We start from the raw sequence: 21611 nt of genomic DNA on the forward strand, positions 1-21611 counted from the left end.
TGCTAGAGGACATGGTCATTTTGGGGACATGGAGGTACTGGGGGACACGGTGACACTGAAGACATGGTAATACTGGGCACATGGTAATGCTGGGCCATGGAAGTGCTGATGACATTGTGATGGTGAGAACATGGCGGTGCTGGCACGTAATTGTGGTGCTGGACACATGGCACATGGCGATGCTTGGGACATTTAATGCTGGGAACACAGTGATGCTGAAGACATCATGATGCTGAGGGACATGATGGCACTAGGGACATGAGGGTGCTGGCAACATGGTGCTGCTGGGGATATAGTGATTCTAGGGGAAATGAAGCTGGATGATACAATAATGCTGGGACATGGTGCTGAGAGACACAGTGATACTGGGGACAAGGTGGGCTCACAGTGGCAGGTGCAAATGAAAAGATGTTGGAAGAAGGGCTGTCCCACAGCAGTGTCTGGGGCAAGTGCTCCAGCTCTGTAGGAAGGTGAGCTGAGGGCTGGGAAGAACAGCTTCGAGGGATTAAATGCTGGGTGGGAGGAGGCAGCCCAGCTAATTATAAAGCTTGTGTCAGAGATGAGGTCAGATTAACAGGTCTTTCTCTGCACCACGATTTTGAAAAAGAGAGAAGAGTTCTATCTCTTGGGACAGATGGGGCTACGTGGAGAGGAGGGTGAGAAGGGAAGATGGGGGCCCCAGCTACCCCAGAAATGGGCACAGTGGCCACAGCCAGGGAGGACCGCGGCTGCCCACGGCCTGTACACCAACGGGGGTCCTGGGCTGAGCCACCTGTAAGCTGGGACGACTCCTTGCCTCTGGTAAGTGCTCGGGGCCAACTTCCAACAGGCCTGGCTCTAGGAAGCATCCGCTTGACTCATCTGTGTGCATTTCTCAGCCCGACTCTGTGCAGAACGTGGGGCTGGAGCCCCGGAGAGCACAGACAGGTTCTGCCTCCTGGGCCCTGGTGGAGTTGGCCAGAAAGGACGCAGGCCCGGGGTGGGAACTGTCGGAGAAGCTGCACTGAAGATGGGGGCTCCCCAGGCTTTAGGGGCTGAGTAGAACTCTTCGAAAGAGGAAATCCAGGCCGGGGCTGCAGGGCTGGGGCCACCTTGCAGGAAACCCTTGGAGCCAGGCAGCCTGCGGGGAATGGTGAATTCCCATGTAAGCAAGAAGCAGGAGGTGAGGTGCCCCGAGCAGGCGTGGCCTCCTGCGCTGGGAAGAGCACAGAAAAACACAGAAAGCCTGTGCAGCCCTATGTGAGGCTCCTCTCTGGGGGCCAGTGGGAGCAGGAATGGACTGTGGGAGACTGGCCTGAGCCTCGGACAGCAGCTCTGAGCCCCGCTCTCCGATGATGGCAGCAGTGGCTAGGATATTCACCTGTAGGGTTTATCATGCACCTTGCACAGACTTCAGGAGAATGTGAGAGGCAGCATCATGTTTATATGAAAGCAAACCTCAACACATAATGAAGAAGGCACACAGCTTCAAACAGTGGCACCCCCTTTGGGTTAAGGACACAGAGCTCCAAGTCTCCCTGTCTGCACCCCTGTCCCTGCGTGGCTTGAAACCCATGCCTTCCACTCCAGCCCTCTCACCCAACATCTCACCCCTGGAGACGGGGAGTCCAAGGAGGCGAGAACCCCCAGGGGCCACACAGGGAGACCTCATGAGCAGGGGTATGCTGTCTGAGCCTCCCGAGTCTCCGTCTAGCCTTTGTACCTGTGTGTTTCATGGTCCTCTCTTTATTTGCCCACCTCCTTAGAGACAAACCGCTGAAATACTATTCAAAAAGGTTCAAGGTTGGTGGAAGTGAGCAAGAGAAACAAGAGGAAGGAAAGAAATAAAGATGTATTTCCGGGTGTGGTGGCTCATGCCTGTAATCCCAGCACTTTGGGAGGCCAAGGTGGGTGGATTACCTGAGGTCAGGAGTTTGAGACCAGCCTGGTCGTTATGGCAAAACTCCGTCTCTACAAAAATACAAAAATAGCTGGGTGTGGTGGCGTACACCTGTGATCCCAGCTACTCGGGAGGCTGAGGCACAAAAATCGCTTAAGCCCAGGAGATAGAGGTTGCAGTGAGCTGAGAGTGCACCATTGCACTCCAGCCTGGGCAACAGAGTGAGACTCTGTCTCAAAAACAATTAATACTTGCTCAGTGCCAGGTGCTTTCATGTCTAGACTCATCTAATATCATAACCACTATGCAGTGTGGCTATGGCTGCGTTTTACAGATGGGGGCCACCAAAATCCAGATTGCATCCTTCACCTGGGCCACACAGGAGTAGGTGGTGGAGATGGAGTTTTTTTTGTTTGTTTTGTTTGTTTGTTTGTTTGTTTGTTTGTTTTTTTGAGACAGAGTCTTGCTCTATTGCCCAGGCTAGAGTGCAGTGGCATGATCATGGCTCATTGCAGCCTTAACTTACCAGGCTCCAACCATCCTCCCACCTCAGCCTCCCAAGTAGCTGGGACCGCAGGTGCACACCATCTGGCTAATTTTTGTATTTTTGTAGAGATGGGGTTTTGCCATGTTGCCCAACTGGTCTCGAACTCCTGAGCTCAAGGGATCCACGGGGCTGGAATTTGAACTCAGATCTGTCCCATGCCCAGCTTTTGTCTTTCCTTCTGTTCCATCCAAATAGATTCGCCTGCCTTTCCATAGTGGTGTGGAGCACATTCAGGGTGGGCAGGAAGCACCTTTATAAAGACGGGGAGAGACAGGGAATGTCAGTCCCCCACGCTGCTCTCTGACCCCCCTTCCTCTGACCTGTTACAGCTGCCGGAGCCCCCACACCATGAACAGCACCCCGAGGGATGCCCAGGCCCCGCGCCTCCGTGAGTGCCTCCTGCCCTCTGTGGCTCGCACACCCTCAGTCACCAAGGTCACACCAGCCAAGAAGATCACCTTCCTCAAGCGAGGGGATCCGCAGTTTGCTGGGGTCCGCCTGGCTGTTCACCAGCGCGCCTTTAAGACCTTCAGCGCCCTCATGGACGAGCTCTCCCAGCGCGTGCCTCTCTCCTTTGGGGTGCGCTCCGTCACCACACCCCGGGGCCTGCACAGCCTCAGCGCCCTGGAGCAGCTGGAAGATGGTGGCTGCTACTTCTGCTCTGATAAGAAACCCCCCAAGACCCCCAGTGGGCCAGGCCGGCCACAGGGGAGAAGTCCCACTGCTCAGCAGCTGCGGGATATCCAAGGCCGGCGTGAAGCCCCAGGAACCTCCTCCTCCCGGAAGAGTCTTAAAACCCCCCGGAGGATACTGCTGGTTAAGAACATGGACCCACACCTCCAGCAGACAGTGGTTCTCAGTCACAGGAATACTAGGAACCTGGCCGCCTTTCTCAGCAAAGCCTCAGATCTCCTGCACTTTCCTGTGAAGCAGCTGTACACGACCAGCGGGAAAAAGGTAGGCTGTCGGGGTCTGACAGTTCCTTGAAAAAGTTCTTTAGACCTCAGGTCAAAATATTCACGTGGAAGAGGGAGATTATTCCTTAAAAAGAGGCATTTGATTGCCCTGCTACTAATTAAAGGTGAATAGCATGGAGACACTCAGTCAAGTCAATTAATCAACAAGCAGCTGTAATTCACGTTTTTAGGTACATTTAGAGAGCATGTGGGCATGTGGTAAGTGGCAGGCATTGTGCCTTGCATACTCTTTTTTTTTTGAGACGGAGTTTAACTCTTGTCGCCCAGGCTGGAGGACCATGTCGCAATCTCGGCTCACTGCAACCTCTGCCTTCCGGGTTCCAGTGATTCTCCTGCCTCAGCCTCCAAGTAGCTGGGATTACAGGCATGTCCCACTATGCCCAGCTAATTCTGTAGTTTTAGTAGAGACAGGGTTTCTCCATGTTGGTCAGGCTGGTCTCCAACTCCTAACCTCAGGTGATCCACCCGCTTCGGCCTCCCAGGTGATCCACCCGCTTTGGCCTCCCAAAGTGCTGGGGATTACAGTTGTGAGCCACCGCGCCCAGCAGCCTTGTGTACTCTTATTGTTGTCTTATCCACTAACCTATTATTGTAGGAGTTCAGTGCAGGAAACAAACTACTCAAGATACCTTAAGTAGAAAGTGATTTAATACAGGGCATTGGAGGGCTTCATCTCTGGGAAGCCAGAGAGTGAATTGGAAGCTGGGTCTGCAGGAATGGCTCCCAGCACGTGCAGGAAGCTGCTACCTCTGCTGGAAGCTGCTATGATTATTGAGTTTAAGGACATTTGTGAATGTAATTTTTGCCTTTCCAGGTTCTGCAGAACATGAATTTCCACCAAAGGTGGGCAGAGCAGAGGATGGAGGTTGACTGATCTAATTCACAGTCTCCTCAAGATTCAGTCCTGTTGCTACTCAACATCTGTATGCACCACTCCATCAATACTTCTTAAACATCATATCACTGGGCATGGTGGCTCACGCCTGTAATCCCAGCACTTTGGGAGGCTGAGGCAGGCGGATCACCTGAGGTCAGGAGTTCGAGATCAGCCTGGCCAACATGGCAAAACCGCATATCTACTAAAAATACAAAAATTAGCCAGGTGTGGTGGTGCACACCTGTAATCCCAGCTACTCAAGAGGCTGAGGCAGGAGAATTGCTGGAACCTGGGAGGTAGAGGCTGCAGTGAGCCAAGGGGTGACAGAGCCACACTCCATCTCAAAAAAAAATCATAACATCATTACAAAAACTTCATTATAAACATCAGCTACAGCAACATGCCCTCATGTAGTAATAGAGCTCTCCCTCCAACAATAAAAAACACATTCACCTTCTCCCCACAATCACATTATCACTGGACCCTTCTATTCTGTGATAATCTCACCTTGATATCATCTGTCTCAAGGTCTACTTATGTAGTTCAACACCATCAAAGTACCCTATGTTAAGTAGTATAGGAAATAAAGAGCAAAGAAAAGGGAAATTGATTAATATGTATACCTAGCAGAGTTGTGAAAAAAATTAGACTATCTACTGCAAGGCCATCGTTGGTGTTTAAAGCTTCTTTCCACTCTCCACTCCCTGTTCCTCTGTCTCCCACCAGCACCTCAGCTGATTATGGTTATGTACTTGGCAGAGTGACCAAACCATATTCCTCAGGGGTCTGAGCCTTTGGGGTTCCTCACTACATGGGGCTTCCATGGTCTTCTGTTCATGTTTATCCCTGGACATGACAGCCAATGGGCTGCGTGGGGAATAGATGACTTCCTCCCTGTCCCATTGTGTAACAGTAGCCCTATTTCCCCCTTGGACAATCAGAACCAGCCACCCCATCCAACACAGAACCTCCCCGTTACCTATTGGTTCATTGTCACGAGAAGCCTTGTACGTACCAGGTGACCATCTCAGCTTTCAGCTCCATGGGGCCACTGTTGTGTCTTCCTTTTTTTTTTTTTTTTTTTGAGACAGAGTCTCACTCTTGTCGCCCAGGCCGGAGTGCAGTGGCGCAATCTCGGCTCACTGCCACCTCTGCCTCCTGGATTCAAGCAATTCTCCTGCCTCAGCCTCCTTGGGATTATAGGCATCCACCACTATGCCCAGCTAATTTTTGTAATTTTAGTAGAGATGGAGTTTCACCATGCTGGCCAGGCTGGTCTCGAACTCCTGACCTCAGGTGATCCACCCGCCTCGGCCTCCCAAAGTGCTGAGACTACAGGCATGAGCCACCGTGCCCAGCCCACTGTTGTGTCTTCTAAGGGGGAACATTCTCCCTTGGGTCCTGAGACCTCCAAACCCACGCCAAAACCCATGCAGCTTACTTCTATCCAAAGAACTAATTTTGTAGCAAAAGAAGTGAGACAGTGGACTAACACCCATGGAATTCACTGTATAGCTTGCAGAGACTGAAACTGCTGGGATGGAAAGCAAAATGTTTGCAGTGAGGTCACAGGTGTAGTAGACTAAGACACAGGTGTGCTAGTCGCCAGAGAAACAGCACTATGTATCAGTTGCCAGTTCAGAGCACATATCACATTCTGTAAGACGACACCCCAACATCATAAAGTGATGTCTTCCAGCTGCTGTCCAAACTGGATCTTCCGTAGAATATTCCATTGTTCTATAAGTTAGAGCTACTTTGCATGATGGGGTACATGGCCACACAGTGAGTTTCATGGGTGTTAGTCCATCTTCTCACATCTTTGCTATAAAATCAGTCTTTTGGGTGGAAATAATCTTCATGGGTTTTGGCAAGGATGAGCAAGGCGTTCAGTGAGTCCACGGAGGGTGGAGAAGGATGATGGCCAGGTACAAAATCTACCTGTGAAGCAGGATTACAGTTGGCACAGATTGCTGAATGCCACCAAATCAGAGGGGTTCTTTCCACCAGGGGTCTGGCTGTATCCCTCAAGGTCTGATACGAATCATTGGTCTCTGCTTTTAGCAGATCAGGCCCCGAGCAGAGGTGGCAGCCAAGTTTGCTTGAATGGAGTGGAGTGTCTGCTGCTAGTTGATGCTTCTGTGCCACTTTGTTCAGGAACTGCCTGAGCATGCCCTGGGGTGGCTGAAGGAAGAGGATGATTGACTCTACAGAGCTGGTCAATGTATCCTCAGGATTTTCACTTTTTGGTAAACAACCACATGGGACACCAATGTTCTTACCCTCTAGGCCAGTTCTTAACGATCCATTCACAGGTCCTTCTCTGGACTTCCTGTCACCCATCCTCCAGTCCCCTTCCTTTCAAGCCCCTTGATTGTCAGATTTAACTGCTAACCATTGCCCATAAATTGCTCTAGAACCTCTTGCCGTTGCTTCTTCTGAGTAGTCACCAATCACACTGTCTCCTGGGTTTCCCTTCCCCACTGCCCTTCATGGCCAAACCGGATCTGTCATGCAGCAGTCAACTCTTGGTCATGTCAACATACTCTCTGCAACCGTCTGAAAGCCAGAATTGAATCTTTTCTTCTTCAGTTAGCTGGGAGGGGGAATTTCCCAGGAAGTCATAGGTGTGTGCTGAGGAGAGATGGGAATGCAGCAGGAGGAGATGAGCTGGGGTGTGAGCCACCTGCTCGAGCCACTTAACTGAGGCCTCAGTCAAGCTTCTTGAGCCTGACCTAGTCCACGTCATCTCCACCTGGTGATCAGGGACCACTTCTGCACACCACCCCTGCTTTGTGGCTTGATGGAACAGCTAACACCCAGTTCAGTTGTCTTTCAGCCACCAGCAGAAGCAGTTCTGCGTTTGAGTTTTGACAAGAGAAAAGAGACTCTTTGACAGCAGTTGCAGAAGCCCCCAAGTCCTCTGGTCGTCCTTGAACCAGGGCTTAGACCTTGAGCTTGACATTTTTCAAAAGTCAGAAGCAGCCAGCCCACTCCATAGCCCTTGCAGCTCTTACTCTCATTGTAAGAGGCTATCCCGGCAGCCAGTGGAGGGTCAAAGTCCTGTTCTCAGGAAGCACTACTTTCTACTATCAGAGGGACCACCTAAGAACTATTTTGTCACGGTGTGCCATGCGCTACGAGTGTCCCATTGTCACCAGTTTATCACCACCTTCAACCAGATGAGAACACGAATCCCAGATTGCTATCCTTGAAGGTTCATTGCCTGCAGCCACCTCTGATGTGATACACTGTATCATCCATGCTTCAGTACAGGAAACAGAATCCTTTCTCAGCATCTTTTTTTTTTTTTTTTTTTTTTTTTTTTTTTGAGATGGAGTCTCCCTTTGTCACCCAGGCTGGAGTGTAGTGGCGTGATCTTGGCTTACTGCAACCTCTGCCCCCTGGGTTCAAGCAATTCTCCTGCCTCAGTCTCCCCGAGTAGCTGGGACTACAGGCACCTGCCAACATGCCCAGCTAATGTTTTGTCTTTTTTTTTTTTTTTGTATTTTTAGTAGAGATGAGGTTTCACCATGTTGGCCACGCTGGTCTTGAACTCTTGACCTCAGGTGATCTGCCCACCTTGGCAGCCCAAAGTGTTGGGATTACAGGCGTGAGCCACTGTGCCCAGCCCTCTCTTGGCATCTTAAGCAGGAAGGAATTACACTCAGAGGGTTTGATGCCTAGAGATTCAGTGAAAGGCTGGAGGAGCACAGGCTGGGTTCCTGGAAAAGATTCCCAGAATGTCACAGACCGACCTGTCCGGGATGTCTAGGAAATGAGGAAAGTGGGCTTGGGGGGTTGCCTCTGGAATGACTGAGCTCTGAATTACCCCACCATTGCTGGGATCCCAAATGGGAAGATGTTGGGTACTAGAACAACGAGGGCGTCTTTTGATATCTCAGCGGCACACACCTCTCTGCATCTTTGACTTCCTTTTGCTTGTGGCAAGAGTCAGGAACAAAAGGAAGATGGCCCCTGCTTCACTGCCGTGTTCATGCCCTGTGCAAGTGCATCAGTTCGTGGGACTTGTTTCGCATTTAGATCCTAAGCTGCGAGCAAGTTCAGGAAATGGGCTGGCAGCTTTCTAAACTGCAGTACTGGGCTAGGTGCGGTGGCGCACACCTGTAATCCCAGCACTTTGGGAGGCTGAGGCAGGTGGATCACTTGAAGTCAGGAGTTCCAGACCAGCCTGGCCAACATGGGGAAACCCCGTCTCTACTAAAAATTCAAAATTAGCCGGGCATGGTGGTGTGTGCCTGCAGTCCCAGCTACTGGGAAGACTGAGGCAGGAAAATCGCTTGAACCCGGGAGGTGGAGGTTGAACCCGAGAGGTGGAGGTTGCGCCACTGCACTACAGCCTGGGTGACACAGCGAGGCTCCATCTCAAAAAACAAACAAGCATACAAAAAAAAAAAAAAACACCATCGAAACCAAAACAAAGAAAGAAACCTGTGCAGTGCTGGAACGCACACCAGAAAGACAGTGGGATAGAAGCAGCTGGTCTGGGGCATAGCGTGCACCACACAAACTCATGAGGTAGCTGATATTACTATTATTAATTTATTAATTACTATTACTAATATTTGATTCAGGGTCTGGTTCTGTTGCCCAGGTGTGAGTGCAGTGGCACAATCTCAGCTCATTGCAGCCTCAACCTCCTGGGCTCAAGTGAGCCTCCCATCTCAGCCTTCCAAGCAGCTGGGACTACAGGCACATGCCACTAAGCCTGGCTAATTTTATTGGGTTTTTTTGTTCATTTTTTTGTTTTGTTTTGTTTTTGAGATGGAGTTTCACTCTGTCACCCAGGGTGGAGTGCAGCGGTGTGATCTCGGCTCACTGCATCCTCTGCCTCCTGGGTTGAAGCACTTCTCTGCCTCCGCCTCCTGAGTAGCTGGGATTACAGGCACCCACCACCATGCCCGGCTAATTTTTTTTTTTTTTGGCCTTTTTAGTAGAGATGGGGTTTCACCATGATGCCCAGGCTAATCTCAAACTCCTGGGCTCAAGGGATCTACCCGTCTCGGCCTCCCAAAGTGTTGAGATTACAGGCGTGAGCCACTGCATCTGGTAGCTGATATTATTATCCCCTTGGGACAGATAAGAAAAGTGAGGCACAGAGGTTAAGTAATTTGCCCCTAGTGGCATGGCTGGCCAATGATAGAGCCAACATTAATGCTTGGAAAATGAAAAAGAACAAGCTCTGTGCTTTAAAGATGGAAATACTTCCCCAAGCATTCCTAATTACGATGTAATGCAAGGATGATTTTGAGTTAGTGTGCATTACCGTGGACTAGCATGTGCCACATAAACAGACAAATGACACGAGGTCCCCACCTTCAGTTAGCTGTAGTTTAGTGGGTGCGGTGATGGGGAGAGAGCTGGTATAACATGAGTGAACTGGAGAAAAAGACTTCGAATATTTTCACCTAGACTTATTGCAGAGCTGTGAGAGTTTCTGTAAATATAATGACCTCATTTCTCCCCAGGAAGGACTGCGACATGATTATCAACTTTCAGGTTCCCTCCTGGATAGTCATTCTTGAAAATGCTCCTTTTCCTGTAGATTTTAGACTTCTACCTCTCCCTAGGAATGGGAGCATCATTTAGTCTTCAATTTTTTCTTCTTCCTTGGAGAGTTTGATTCCCTAGAAGCATGGCTACATCCATGAATTGATAGACTTGGGTCATGTTTGAAATTTTTGATGGACTAGGAATCTAAATCAAAGAAGAAATGGACCTCGTCATTTAAAACAAACTTCTAATTACCTAGGCTGAAAGAGCTGGTGCACAACAAACTTCTATGACATTTTTTGGGGAAGAGAATGTAATATTCCCTCTTTTTTTTCATTTTTTTGTTAATGAGCATATCCTTGTAATTTTAGAGAATGCAAAAGAACATGCTCTGTGCTTTAAAGATGGAGTACATTCCCCAGCATTGCTAATTACAATGTAATCCTATCAGTAGTGCAAACCCTCAGATCTGCAGGCGTCTCTGGGTCCAGGAACCTGTTTCCTGGAATGGAATCCTGCCCTGAGCCTGCCCTGAGCCCAGGAGTGGGCAGGGGACATTCTGATGGGTCTGGGGAGGGTCAGGAGCCCAGAGACCATTGCGGGAGTCTGGAAGGGAAGGGGTCCCTGTAGGAAGAGTGGTGCCTGGCCCCTGTCGCCTCCACTTGGGCAGAGGCAGGGACAGAGGCAACGGACTCAGATTGTACCAGAAAACACAGGTCGGGCAGCACAGAGGCTCCTCCATTTGGGAAAAGGGTGAGAGTGAATCGGGCCCCGCTGTGGGAGCTGGAGGGCGTGCTGCTCCAGTTGCTTCAGGGAATACATATTCTGGAGGGTGGACGTGTGGGCAGAAATGCAGCCTACAGAAGTCTTTTGCAGCAGGGGCATCCAGAGTGCCCTTTGATCACAGGCCTCACACGTGGTGGAAGGAGGGGTGTAGGTAGAGCAGGAGATCATGGTGGTGGGACCTCAGCCTCCAGCTAGTGATGGAGGTGTTATGGGGAGTGGATAAGATCCCTCCTTGGACCAGGAGTCTGGAGTGAGATGTGTAGAAATCAGGACAGGGCTGGTGAGACTGGATTCTTCCTCCCCCAGGCCTCAGGGTAGAGGGGTTTCTGCAGCCCAGGCCTCCTGACCCCGCCCGCCCCTCCCTCAGGTGGACTCGATGCAGGCTCTGCTGCACAGCCCTTCTGTGCTGGTGTGTGCCGGGCATGAGGCCTTCAGACCCCCAGCCATGGAAAATGCCAGGAGAAGTGAAGCTGAAACTTTATCTGGGCTGACTTCAAGAAACAAAAACAGTGAGTTGGTTTTTGGGTTTCCCCCATCTGATTTGCACTGGATGGTGGTTCAGTAGGGTTGAGTGGATACCCTTCCAGGTAATCCAGGAAACTTCCCTTTGGCCCCAAATCTCGGGTATCCCAGTAATTTTGGGATGTCTCTTGCCTCTTCCTCCTTCTCAGTACTGTCAACCTGACTTGGGTTGAACATTTGACCAAGATAGGAGAGGACAGTGTTTGGTATATAAAAGGAACAGAGGTTGGGCACGGTGGCTCATGTCTGTAATTCCAGCAGTTTGGGGGGCCAAAGCGAGAGGATTGCTTGAGTTCAGGAGTTGGACACCAGCCTGGGCAACATAATGAGACACTGTCTCTAAAAAAATACAAAAAAATAAGCCAGGCATAATGGCACATGCCTATAGCTCCAGCTACTTGGGAGGCTGAGGTGGGAGGATCACTCGAGCCCAGGAGGTTGAGGCTGCAATGAGCTGTGATCACACCACTTCACTGCAGCCTGGGTGACACAGCAAGATCATGTCTCAAAATAAATAAATAAATACATGGAACAGGGTTAAGTTATCTTGAACTTGAAGTTTCTAGAATCTAAAATAAATTTTATTAAGAACCACAGGTGCAGAGGCTCACACCTATATTCCCAGCAATTTGAGAGGCCAGGACAGAAGGATCACTTGAGCCCAGGAGTTCAAGACAAGCCTAGACAACAGAGCAAGACCCTGCCTCTAGCACAAACATAAATAAGTAAATGAACAAATTACCCAGGCATGGTAGCACATGCCTGTGGTCCCAGCTACTCAGGAGGCTGAGGCGGCAGGATGATTTGAGCCCAGGAGTTTGGGACTTCAGTAAGTCACAATCGTGCCACTGCTCTCCAGCTTGGGCAACAGAGACCCTGTCTCAAAAAAGAAACAACTACAGTGGCCATGACATCATGTCAGCAATGGGCCCTGTGTGTGGCGCTGTATCCTTTCAGGGTCACGATGATCTCAGACAACAGTGGTGGCCGGCACGGAGGTCAAAAGGACTAAAACTAACCATGACCACGGATCATCCATCCATCCATCCATCCATCCAACCAACCATATATCCAACCAAAGAGCCACAGTCTGGACTATGTTATTTTCTAAAACCACACACTTATTTTTAAAAGCACAATTAACAAATGCAGTCTGACAATGGAAAAATTTGGTGAGTAAACAAAGTACTATCCTTTGTGAAAAGCTCAGAAACACCAACAAGGACAGGCTCGGTGATCACTGTAGGCCAGGCACTGGAGGCACAAGGACAGTTTACTCTGGGCCCTTCCCTGGAGGAGTCCCCAGTCGCATTTGGTCCCTGTGGAGGGGCAGGACTGAGTAAAGTCATCTTCTGCCCAGATGTGCACCTGGGGTCTGTTCTTTTGCTGGTCATCAGCTCAGCCTCTGTCTGCTAGCCCTGCCCTCTTGCCACATGTTGGCTCAGGAGATGGAATTTGAAAGCACTTAGGGGCTTCATTCATTCATTCTTTCTTTTTTTTCCTTTTTCTTTCTTCTTTTTTTTTTTTTTTTTCTGAGACGGAGTCTTGCTCTGTCACCCAGGCTGGAGTGCAGTGATGTGAACTAGGTTCACTGCAACCTCCCCCTTTGGGGTTCAAGTGATTTTCATGCCTCAGCCTCCCGAGTAGCTGGGATTACAGTCACCCACCACCACGCCCAGCTAATTTTTTGTGTTTTTAGTAGAGACAGGGTTTCCCCACATTGCCTAGGCTGGTCTTGAACTCCTGACCTCAGGTGATCCGCCTGCCTTGGCCTCCCAAAGTGCTGGAATTACAGGCGTGAGCCACCGCGCCTGACTCATTTTTTCTTAGAGCCACTCCTTTGCATCCCCAGCGGCCCTTTCTTCTTCTCTTTTTCATGGCTGGGGTGCAGGCTTGACTAGCAGGACCTGATATCTCCAGCCCAGGTCCTTCCCTGAAGTCATTTATCAACCCAGGAGCTTGATGAGGGTGAAAAATCACCACTAATAATCACAGAGCATATAACAGTTTACAATCAGGGTCATATGCAGCAGTTTATTGATTTCACCTGCTGTGCTGGGTGTGGGTACGAGGAGGGCCAAGAGCAAGCTCTCGGCACTGCCACTCTGCCTGCAAAGTCTGCCATCTCTTGAGAGCCTACTGTGTGTTAGCAACTATAGAGGAAGTTTTATATGCATAGCCATGCATCAATACGAACTCAACCAATCAATATTATTATGCTTATTTTATGATTCAGAAAACAGGCTCTGCCAAAAACTATGCAGCTAGTAAGTGGCAGAGTTGAGATTGAATTCAGACTCAAGTTCTCCTTGCTAGACGATGCCAGTTCACAGACTGGTAGCTCTGTGGACTGTCATTCTAGAATAGCTCTGCCCTTATCATGCTTTTTTTTTTCTTTTCTTTTTGTAATGGTCTTGCTCTGTCATCCAGGCTGAAGTGCAGTGGCACAGAGCTCACTGCAGCCTCGAACTCTGGGACTCAGGGGATTCTCTTGCCTCAGCCTTCCGAGTAGCCAGGAAGCTGGGACTGTAAGGCCATACTATTGTGCTCAGCTAATTATTTTTTAATTATTTTTTTTTTTTTTGTAGAGATGGTGTCTCACTAAGTTGCCCAGGCTGGTCTTGAAACCCCGAGCTCAAGCAGTCCTCCCGCCTCGGCCTCCCAAAGTGCTTGGATTACAGGCCTGAGCCACCGTGCCCAGTTGTTACCGTGCATTTTGGAGGCAGTGGTGGTGTTCAGGTCGTGGGAGGCTCATGACTATTTTATTCCTTTACCCTGATGCTGTCCCCATGGCTCACAATCTTTTCCTCTTTTCTTTTCCTCTTCACTGCGTGCCAGGGAGCTGGGGGCCAAAGACTAAGCCGAGTGTGATCCATTCGCGGTCCCGGCCAGGCAGCAGGCCGCAGCTGCCAGAGAGGCCTGTTCCTAGCAACCCCCCGGTGGGCCCTGCTCCTGACAGGCACCCTCAGGACACGCCAGCGCAGCCGGGCCCGCTGGTGGCCGGCGATGACATGAAGAAGAAGGTCCGCATGAATGAGGACGGCAGCCTGTCCGTGGAGATGAAAGTCCGCTTCCATCTGGTCGGCGAGGACACACTCCTGTGGTCCCGGAGGATGGGCAGGGCCAGCGCCCTCACGGCAGCCAGCGGGGAAGACCCCATTCTGGGGGAGGTGGACCCCCTCTGCTGTGTGTGGGAGGGCTACCCTTGGGGCTTCTCGGACCCTGGGGTGTGGGGACCCCGGCCCTGCAGGGTGGGATGTGGGGAAGCCTTTGGCCGAGGCGGGCAGCCAGGGCCCAAGTATGAAATCTGGACGAATCCCCTGCATGCCTCCCAGGGAGAGAGAGTGGCGACTCGGAAGAGGTGGGGGCTGGCCCAGCACGTCTGCTGCAGTGGCCTGTGGGGCCACAGGGCTGCCGGGAGGCAGAGATGCAGCCTGGACAGTGCCAGCCCAGCCTCCAGCACCGGCCACCCCGAGGGCTCAGAGCCAGACTCCTGCTGCCCCAGGACCCCGGAAGACAGGGTGGACAGCGGCAGCCCCTCTGCCCAGAGAGGGGCTGAGCGGGAAGCTGGAGGGAGCCTGGGTGAGGACCCCAGCCTATGCACAGATGGAGCCGGGCTGGGCAGCCTAGAGCAAGGCGGCCGCCTGACACCCAGGGCCCAGAGTGAGGAGGGGGCTTCTTCCGACTCGTTGGCCAGCACCGGGTCTCACGAGGGATCCAGCGAATGGGGCGGGCAGCCCCGGGGCTGCCCAGGCAAGGCAAGGGCTGAGACCTCTCAGCAGGAGGCCACCAAGGGAGGCAACCCTGGTTCTCCAGCTCCAAGTCTTTCATCTTTAAGGAGTGAGGACCTGCAGGCAGAGATGCAAGGACGGGGCACCGAGCAGGCCAGGGGGGCATCTGTGAAGAGGGAGCCTCTGGTTCCTGGCCTTTCTGGCTCCTGGGACTCGGAAGGAGCCTCTTCTACCCCTTCCACCTCCGCTTCATCCCAGCAGGAGCGGAGAAGGCACAGAAGCCGGGCCAGTGCAACGTCCTCACCCAGCAGCCCTGGCCTTGGCCGAGTGGCCCCGAGAGGCCATCCCAGGCAGTGTCACTACTGCAAGGACACCCACAGCCCGCTGGACTCCTCTGTAACCAAGCAAGTGCCGAGGCCTCCTGAGCGGCGAAGGGCCTGCCGGGATGGCTCAGTGCCACGATCTTCTGGAAGCTCATTGAGCACCAGGACACAGGCCTCTGGGAACCTGAGACCTCCCTCCTTGGGATCTCTTCCTTCCCAGGACCTTCTGGGAATCAGCAGTGCCACTGTCACTCCTGCAGGACACTCAGATTGTGCTTCTGGGATCTCCCCCTGCAATGCTCCCTCTGTCGGGTGGGTAGGGGACACGGGGTCCAGGACATGCTCGCCGGACCCCACACCACCCCACACATCTGACTCCTGCTCAAAATCTGGGGCTGCCAGCCTGGAGGAACAGGCCAGGGACACCCCCCAACCCTCCTCGCCCTTGATTCTGCAGGTTGGACGGCCTGAGCAAGGGGCGGCGGGCCCCCACCAAAGCTGCTGCCACTCACAGGCTGGGACGCAGCCGGCCAAAGAGGCCCAGCGGGGACCCTCCCCTGAGGCCCGCTGGCTGTGTGGCAGGTACTGTCCCACCCCGCCCAGGGGGCGGCCCTGCCCCCAGAGGCGCTCTTCCAGCTGTGGGAGCACCGGTAGCAGCCACCGAAGTGCTGCCCGGAGGCCAGGTGGGAGCCAGCAGAAGGAGGGTACGCACCAGGCAGGCCCCACACCATCCCTGGGGCCCGGTTCAGGGGCATTGAGGAGAAGCAGTGCCAGCCAGGATGTGGGATCTGGGAGGCTGTCCCAGGAGGAGACCTCGAGGAGTTGGGGAGGCCCACAGGGGCAGGAGGAGGCCAGCGGTGTGTCACCCAGCTCTCTGCCCCGCTCGTCTCCAGAGGCTGTGGTCCGCGAATGGCTGGACCACATTCCAGAGGAGCCCGTACTCATGACATATGAGATGGTGGACGACACCACAGGTGCAGCAGGGGGTGGCCTGAGAGGCCCCGAGGTGGACCCTGGGGATGACCATTCTCTGGAAGGCCTGGGGGAGCCAGCTCTGGCCAGACAACGGCCCCTGGAAGGGGACCCCAGCCAGGACCTGGAGCCAGAGGGAGCCCTCCCGGGGAGTAGTGATGCTGGTCCCCAATCAGGAGAGGGTGTTCCCCAAGGGGCAGCTCCAGAGGGAGTTTCCGAGGCCCCCGCAGAGGCCGGAGCGGACAGAGAGGACCCAGCCAGCTGCGGGGTGAGCCTGCGGGCACTTCCTGGTCGGGTGTCTGCCTCCACGCAGATCATGAGGGCGCTGATGGGCTCCAAGCAGGGCCGGCCCAGCAGCATGCCCGAAGTGTCTAGGCCCGTGGCCAGGAGACTCAGCCACTCAGCCGGGGCCCTCATTACTTGTCTGGCCAGTCTTCAGTTCTTTGATGAAGACCTTGGGTCTCCTGCCAGCAAAGTGAGGTTCAAAGACTCCCCTCGGTACCAGGAGCTGCTCAACATCTCAAAGGACCTGTGGCCAGGATGTGACCTTGGGGAAGACCAGTTAGACTCAGGCCTTTGGGAGCTCACATGGAGCCAGGCTCTGCCGGACCTTGGGTCCCAAGCCGTGACGGAGAACTTCACACCCACGTCCTCCTCTGGTGTGGATATCAGCAGTGGCTCCGGAGGCTCAGGGGAGAGCAGCGTACCCTGTGCCATGGACAGCACCCTGGTCCCTGGGGGGACAGAGCTGTCCCTGAAAACCTCCAACCAGAGGCCTGATTCCAGAACTTCTGAGAACCCAGGGGATCTGGAAAACCAACAGCAGTGTTGTTCCCCAGCCTTCTTGAACTCCCGAGCTTGTGCTTGTGCCACCAATGAGGATGAAGCAGAAAGAGACGGTGAGGAGCAGAGGGCGAGCTTGAACCTGGAGCAGTTAGCTGAAAACACAATGCAAGAAGAGGTGCAATTAGAGGAAAGTAAAGAAGAAACAGAGGGAGGAGGGCTGCAAGAAGAGGGGCTGCAGTTAGAGGAAACTAACGGAACAGAAGAAGGGCTGCAAGAAGAGGGGGTGCAGTTAGAGGAAACTAACGGAACAGAAGAAGGGCTGCAAGAAGAGGGGGTGCAGTTAGAGGAAACTAAAACAGAAGAAGGGCTGCAAGAAGAGGGGGTGCAGTTAGAGGAAACTAAAACAGAAGGAAGGCTGCAAGAAGAGGGGGTGCAGCTAGAGGAAACTAACAGAACAGAAGGAGAAGGACAGCAAGAAGAAGAGGCACAGTTAGAGGAAATCAAAGAAGAAACAGGAGGAGAAGGGCTGCAAGAAGAGGGGGTGCAGTTAGAAGAAACTAACGGAACAAAAGGAGAAGGACAGCAAGAAGAAGAGGCTCAGTTAGAGGAAATTAAAGAAGAAACAGGAGGAGAAGGGCTGCAAGAAGAGGGTGTGCAGTTAGAAGGGACTAAAGGAACAGAAGGAGAAGGGCATCAAGAAGAGGGGGCGCAGTTAGAGGAAATTAAAGAAGAAACAGAAGGAGAAGGACCACAAGAAGAGGGGTTGCAGTTAGAGGGGACTAAAGGAACAGAAGGAGAAGGGCATCAAGAAGAGGGGGCGCAGTCAGAGGAAACTAAAGGAACAGAAGGACGACAGCAAGAAGAAGAGGCGCAGTTAGAGGAAATTAAAGAAGAAACAGGAGGAGAAGGGCTGCAAGAAGAGGGGGCGCAGTTAGAGGAAGTTAAAGAAGGACCAGAAGGAGGACTGCAAGAAGAGGCTCTTGAAGAGGGTCTCAAAGAGGAAGGGCTTCCAGAAGAAGGAAGTGTCGGCCGGCAGGAATTGTCAGACGCCGGCTCTCCGGATGGGGAAGGCTCCTGGGAAGATGACCCAATCCAGGAGGAGGAAGCGGGAAGAGCCTCTGCAGAGCCGTGCCCCCCAGAGGGCACAGAGGAACCCACAGAACCCGCTAGTCATCTCAGCGAGACGGACCCAAGTGCCAGCGAGAGTCAAAGTGGCTCCCAGCTTGAGCCTGGCTTGGAAAAGCCGCCCGGAGCCGCCATGATGGGCCAGGAGCACACGCAGGCCCAACCCCCGCTGGGGGCTGCAGAGAGGAGCTCTTCGGTGGCCTGCAGAGCGGCTCTGGACTGCGACCCCATCTGGGTGTCCGTGTTGCTGAAGAAGATGGAGAAGGCCTTCCTGGCCCACCTTTCCGGCGCAGTGGCTGAGCTCCGAGCGCGCTGGGGCCTCCAGGACAGTGACCTGCTGGACCAGATGGCGGCCGAGCTGCAGCAGGATGTGGCCCAGCGCCTCCAGGACAGCACCGAGAGAGAGCTCCAGAAGCTCCAGGGCCGGGCGGGGCGGATGGTGCTGGGGCCTCCCAGGGAGGCCCTCACTGGGGAGCTGCTCCTGCAGACCCAGCAGCGCAGACACCGTCTCCGGGGCCTGCGCAACCTCTCGGCCTTCTCTGAGCGGACCCTGGGCCTGGGGCCCTTCTCCTTCACCCTGGAGGACGAGCCAGCCCTCAGCACAGCCCTGGGGAGCCAGCTGGGCGAGGAGGGGGAGGGCGAGGAGTTCTGTCCCTGCGAGGCCTGCGTGAGGAAGAAAGTGAGCCCTGCGTCCCCCAAGGCCACAATGGGGGCAACCAGAGGTCCCATCAAAGAGGCCTTTGACCTGCAGCAGATTCTGCAGAGGAAGAGGGAAGAACACACCGGTGGGGAGGCAGCAGAGGTGGCCCCTGGCGAGACCTGCACAGACCCCACTAGCACCAGGACTGTCCAGGGAGCGGAGGGAGGGCCAGGGCTGGGGCTGGGCCACGGGCCTGGAGTGGACCAGGGTGAGGATGGTGAGGGAAGCCAGAGACTCGACAGAGACAAAGATCCCAAACTCGGGGAGGCAGAGGGAGATACAATGGCTCAGGAGAGAGAAGGGAAAATCCACAACAGCAAAACCAGTGTGGGCAGCGAGCTGGGGGAAGCCGAGCAGGAGGGAGAGGGCATAAGTGAAAGGGGAGAAACTGGGGGCCAGGGCTCTGGGCATGAGGACAACTTGCAGGGTGAAGCTGTGGCAGGAGGTGACCAAGATCCAGGACAGAGTGATGGGGCGGAAGGCATAGAGGCCCTGGAGGCTGAAGGGGAGGCCCAGCCAGAGTCCAAAGGTATAGAGGCCGAGGAGGCAGAAGAGGAGGCCCTGGAGGCTGAAGGGGAGGCCCAGCCAGAGTCAGAAGGTGTAGAGGCCCCGGAGGTTGAAGGGGAGATGCAGGAAGCAGAAGGGGAGGCCCAGCCAGAGTCAGAAAGTGTAGAGGCTCAGGAGGCCCAGCCAGAGTCAGAAGGTGTAGAGGCCCCAGAGGCAGAAGGGGAGGCCCAGGAGGCAGAAGGGGAGGCCCAGCCAGAGTCAGAAGGTGTAGAGGCGCCGGAGGCAGAAAAGGAGGCCCAGCCAGAGACAGAAAGTGTAGAGGCCCCAGAGACTGAAGGGGAGGCAGAGGAGGCAGAAGGGGAGGCCCCCCCAGAGTCAGAAGATGCAGAGGCCCAAGAGGCAGGAGAGGAGGCCCAGGAGGCAGAAGGGGAGGACCAGCCAGAGTCAGAAGTTGTACAGGCCCCAGAGATTGAAGGGGAGATGCAGGAGGCAGAAGGGGAGGCCCAGCCAGAGTCAGAAGGTGTAGAGGCCCCGGAGGCTGAAGGGGAGGCCCAGGAGGCTGAAGGGGAGGCCCAGCCAGAGTCAGAAGGTGTAGAGGCCCCGGAGGCAGAAGGGGAGGCCCAGGAGGCTGAAGGGGAGGCCCAGCCAGAGTCAGAAGTTGTAGGGGCCCCAGAGGTTGAAGGGGAGATGCAGGAGGCAGAAGGGGAGGCCCAGACAGAGTCAGAAGGTGTAGAGGCCCAGGAGGCTGAAGGGGAGGCCCAGCCAGAGTCAGAAGGTATAGAGGCCCAGCCAGAGTCAGAAGGTGTCGAGGCCCCGGAGGCTGAAGGGGAGGCCCAGCCAAAGACAGAAGGTGTAGAGGCCCCAGAGGCAGAAGGGGAGGCCCCAGAGGCAGAAGAGAAGGGCCAACCAGAGTCAGAAGGTGTAGAGGCCCTGGAGGCTGATGAGGAGGCCCAGCCAGAGTCAGAAGGTGTAGAGGCCCTGGAGGCTGATGAGGAGGCCCAGCCAGAGTCAGAAGGTGTAGAGGCCCTGGAGGCTGAAGGGGAGGCCCAGCCAGAGTCGGAAGGAGAAACTCAAGGTGAGAAAAAGGGGAGCCCTCAGGTCAGTCTAGGAGATGGCCAGTCTGTGGGGGCTTCTGAAAGCAACAGCCCAGTCCCCGAGGACAGGCCCACTCCACCCCCTTCCCCAGGTGGAGACACTCCTCACCAAAAGCCAGCCTCCCAGACAGGCCCTTCCTCCTCCAGAGCATCCTCTCAGGGCGACAGCTGGCGGAAAGACTCAGAAGACGGCCATGTATGTGGAGACACAAGGAGCCCTGACGCCAAGTCCGTGGGGGCCCCTCATGCAGAGAGGAAGGCCACCAGGATGTATCCAGAAAGTTCCACTTCTGAGCAAGAAGAGGCCCCTTCAGACACAAGGTCTCCAGAGCAGGGGGCCAGTGAAGGCTGTGACCCTCAAGAGGACCAGACACTCGGAAATCCTGCCCCCACCAAGGCAGTGGGCAGGGCAGACGGCTTTGGCCAAGATGACTTAGATTTCTAGACAAGATCAAGCTGCAAAATGCTCATGAGCTTGGGAGCTCTGTTTTTATTCATATTTTTCCTACAAAACTGAGCAACGCTCAGTCCACTGGAGATGTCCACAGCACATGGACGAAGACCAAGGACGTGCCAAGGACACAGCCTATGCCATGCTCTCCCGGGATTCTAAGTCCAGAAGCTTCAGAGAACTCTGTGGCCCGTCCCACACGCAGTGTGAAGAAACGGGGTCTGCGGATCTGCCTGGTTATCAGAGGCCAGCCCTGTTCCCATTCATTTGTCTTCAGAGCCCGAAAGATGGAACTGATTGGAAAGGCTCCAGTTTTGCTTTTGTTTGTGGGTTTGTTTTCTGCTAGCAAGTGTTTCTCTCCGTCTTTTCCCTATTGATCTCCTGTTACTTTTCTCCTTGGCCTCTGTTGGCACTCACCTCATTTGACTTTGAGATACTGTTTTTCTAGTCTTGAATGTATTTGGTGACTCTGCAGAAATACTTGGGCAAAGCAGATAACTTCAGAGTCATTGGATAAAGTTTGTTCTCAGCCCCAAAGTCCAAGTTGCTTTTCCTCAATTCATACTTTTTGTAATGAAAAAATGGAAAATGCAAAAAAGCAGGTAGTAAGAAATAATCCCATCACTCAGAGACTTCTGTTAGCAATTGGATGTATTTCCTTCTCCTCCTTTTCTAACCATTTTACAGTTGAGATGATTCTTTATATATATATATATATATATATATATACACACACATATATATATATATTTACACACGTTTTAAAAACTTAAAAAAGAATTTCCTCTATCTCTATTTATCATCATAAACCTATATTTTA

General features: G+C 53.4%; 1 protein-coding gene across 1 annotated transcript in view; it reads left to right on the forward strand.

Moving 5' to 3' along the window:
- The window catches only part of RP1L1 (RP1 like 1), a 52764-nt gene extending 31436 nt beyond the window's left edge, over positions 1 to 21328 (forward strand). Inside the window, exons 2-6 of the mRNA XM_025394729.1 lie at positions 2756 to 3383; positions 10948 to 11089; positions 13941 to 17181; positions 17329 to 17398; positions 17783 to 21328. Of these exons, the coding sequence (XP_025250514.1) occupies positions 2775 to 3383; positions 10948 to 11089; positions 13941 to 17181; positions 17329 to 17398; positions 17783 to 20785 (7065 nt within the window). The 5' untranslated portion in view covers positions 2756 to 2774 and the 3' untranslated portion in view covers positions 20786 to 21328. The remainder of the gene's footprint in view (positions 1 to 2755; positions 3384 to 10947; positions 11090 to 13940; positions 17182 to 17328; positions 17399 to 17782) is intronic.
- The last annotated feature ends 283 nt before the right edge of the window (positions 21329 to 21611 follow it).

This window comes from Theropithecus gelada, chromosome 8 (assembly GCF_003255815.1).
Source record: "Theropithecus gelada isolate Dixy chromosome 8, Tgel_1.0, whole genome shotgun sequence".
Classification (NCBI taxonomy): Eukaryota; Metazoa; Chordata; class Mammalia; order Primates; family Cercopithecidae; genus Theropithecus; species Theropithecus gelada.